At 37.7% G+C, this 3,421-nt stretch overlaps 1 protein-coding gene across 1 annotated transcript in view; it reads right to left on the bottom strand.

Moving 5' to 3' along the window:
• Positions 1-3,421, bottom strand: part of LOC111395211 — a 9,276-nt gene that overhangs the window by 1,882 nt on the left and 3,973 nt on the right. The window contains exons 6-8 of the mRNA XM_023021209.1: positions 1,357-1,992; positions 1,060-1,110; positions 30-760 (exon numbers count right to left, since the gene is read on the bottom strand). Coding sequence (XP_022876977.1) covers positions 30-760; positions 1,060-1,110; positions 1,357-1,992 — 1,418 coding nt within the window. The remainder of the gene's footprint in view (positions 1-29; positions 761-1,059; positions 1,111-1,356; positions 1,993-3,421) is intronic.

Below are 3,421 nucleotides of genomic sequence, written 5' to 3'. Positions count from 1 at the left end.
ATGGAGCATTATTGATCGGCAAAGATGACTGCACACCCAAAACTATATCACACAAGGAAGTATCACTAGGACCACCATGCTGCTGTGCAGTGTATCCATGATTCAGAGGTTGAATTGTTGCACGTGAAAGGCCTGATGCTGAAGGAAGAGGCAGATTTAGCCGAACCCCCTGAGACTTTAATAAATATGGTTGTACTAGAGCAGCTTGTGCAGAACTTTGCAGATTCAAGGGGACTGATCCAGAGCGCTGAATAGGAAATTGAGGCAATTTGCTTCGTGGCATGCTGTTAGTGCCACTGAAATGCTGCTTCGAGTGAATTGACTTGTTCAGACCTTGATCAACTATGACATTACCAGAACTCATAGTTTTAAACTGACCTATGCTATGCATTTGATAAGAAAAAGCAGAAAGTGAAGGCAGTGGATATGAACTCTGCAACTTTGCAGGAAGCCATGATTCTGTTAAAGCTGGTGCATCAGCTGATGGAATCTCTGGAGACAGAGAGTCAAACATAGAACTGATTGTGGACACCAAATCCGGGGGCACACTAAGTCTTTCATCCGTACTGGGGAAATTACCCATTACTGGGGGCTTTACCTCACCAGCTGAGGAAAAACTGTAAGTTCCAGAATAGGAAACACCTCCTTTGGAATTCAAAGGGTGAGGACAATTCCAGGATTCTTGAGCAGAACTAGAAGCAGTAATATGACCTGTGCGTGTGCAGCGTCCAGTAATCTTGTTAATTACTCCATGACCAGACTGCCAAGAAAAACACCCCGCATCAAAGAATATAATGCTTTAAGAAGCCCCAAGTCAGGATATGCAAGCATGTTAGGTCATATTATGACACCGATAAAGGTAAATAATAGACTAAGCCTCCATTTGGATACAATTTATATATTGATTTATAAATCTAGTCAAACTCAAATATAAATGTCAATCACACATTCATAACAACTACTCGTTACTAGCCACACATTTTGTGGACCAACTACTATTCCTATTTATAAACCATTTGTAAATTTGCCAAACAGAGGTTTAGAAGGCTGAATTTCTACTTGATAGAGGATTGCCATGTTTGTACGAGAGTAACGGTAGCTTGAAAACCACTAGACAAGAAAAAGCAGCACATGTGGAAAGAACTGATCAAATCAAGAGAAGCTCATAAAGCAACAAATAACTTTCCACAACCACAGAAATAACGAATTGACATGTAGGTAGCTATCACATGTAATTACACCTAAAATCTTTAAACATTAGAACACAGATAGTGAAACATCATCAACGACAAGATTATCTCATGGCAGTGCCAAAAGAATATTAGGATGGAGAAAGACAAAGTATATAAACCATACACTATGGGGCACATCCTTTATGACAGAAGAATCAGTAGCTGAAGAAAATTGGATCTTAGACCAGCTGCTTTTGGAATGAGTAGGAAAAGGTGCAGCATGGTGTGTAGCAAAGCGGTGTCTTTCTGTCAAGTTACCATTAAATGGAACATGTGATGAATGTAATTCATTATACCGACTTCGATCTCCTAAAGTTGGACTCATGTCTTCCCAATCAAATTCTTCTTCTACCGTGTTTTTCCATGTCTTGATAGATGCCTTCTCATCAACACCATTTACATCCAAGTGTTCAATACTTGGATGTCCGAGGTTAAATTTTTTTTCCCTTTCATCCATTCCATAAGCATCAATCAAAGCTCTAGGTCCTCGAAGATCAACTCCATTTTTAGAACTGTATGCAGCTGAATTTTTAAGCTGGTGTCTGGAAGCATCATGCCATTTTCTTGCTCGCCATTCACTTGCCTTTTCATCTGTACCTGTCACTCTGCGGAGCCCATAACCAAAGCCAGAATGAGATGGAGATGCTCTTTCAGCAGGTTGCCTGCAAAGACTATCCGCATCAAACTCATCAAGTGATGGTGACAATGACCTATCATGCTCAGTTCCATAAGTAGAGGAGCTTAGACCTTCAGCTTCAACCTGAAGAACATTAAAATGGCATTAGGAAGAACATATTGCTCCCATGGAACGTTTCTAACAAGATTATATCAGTATTGAAGCTCTTCCACAGGTAATCTATGATAAAACACATTTTCACTAGTTCTTAACAAGCCACTATCTGAAGCACTCAGAAAACATGAATTTTATATTTAAAATTTCAGCTAAAAAATAGTTATTTCATCAATAAATAAGTGTACTCTCAAAAAATTGCCAAGAACATTGATCAATGCAAACTAAGCTTACTCAATCAATTTGGATTCAACTACATAAATACTTTCACACCACTCAAACAACATTGATCAACACAAATAAGTATTACACTTAATTGAATTCGGGTCAACTACATAAATACTTTTGCGCCACTCCATTTGGTTCATCACCACTTTACAGGAAGATCAAGGCAGCTGAGAACATTGGATAAATTAGGCAAAAATAACTTGAAAATTTAAAGAAGGATCTTAAAAGAGAGTGAGGCGGCATAAAAAAGCCCAAGGAAAAGGTGGTAACTGAAGTCCATACATGATCAAAAGTGCAGATCCATTAAAATTGGAGGTCAATGGAGTAAAGTATTAAAACAAAATTGAAGAAAATGGAAAAATAAGTAAGGATCTGCACTACGATAGCTCCTTTATTAAGTGCAACAATTTTTTTTTTCCACAATTGATCTCCATCTACTATCTAGCTCTTACGTACTCAATTAAAAACTTGAAAATGCTTGGGCTATTCACAACCGCCCAACATCATAGACCCACAGCAGACTTTTTCACTAATGACCTATGGTGCAGGGGACATTTCTGAAAATGGATGCTCCTAAAGCAACATTGTCACACCCTCTGGGACGGAACCCTATCCAACTCTCCAAAATGTGTCAAATAAATTGCTCCCTCCTCATCATAATAGGTAATAATACCTTCTTAATTTGGAATTATTAAATCTTTCATGGGCCTATCTCAAATATATATATAATCTTTTTCTGAGTTGACACGTCCTAGACATTTAGTGTCAGAACTTTTCTAGTATTTTTACGCCTCTCGTTTTTTTATAGTGTCATATCAGCCAACATATATGATGACACTGCCTATCGTTGATAGATTGTCTCAGGCATAATTCGTACCACATAAATATTTAGAGTATGTAACAAGAAGACACCAAAAGCAGAAAACTAATGATAGTGGTCCTAAAATCTCTCAAGAATCATACATGAGGCCAAAAGACACACAAAAGAAATATACAAGAAAAAGATTTAGCTTTGATCAAGCAACGGAGAAGGATCAACTGCTCTAGACTATTTCCATTCCCAAATTATAATACAGTTCAGAATTTATTTAAGGTTTTGCGAATTTCTCATTGTCCCCCGACAGTTATTTATTAACAAATCAGCACATCTGCTAGCTTAATAAACCAAAAA

This window comes from Olea europaea, chromosome 6, assembly GCF_002742605.1.
Source record: "Olea europaea var. sylvestris chromosome 6, O_europaea_v1, whole genome shotgun sequence".
NCBI classification, from domain to species: Eukaryota; Viridiplantae; Streptophyta; class Magnoliopsida; order Lamiales; family Oleaceae; genus Olea; species Olea europaea.
This window is presented reverse-complemented; position numbering and strand designations above follow the sequence as displayed.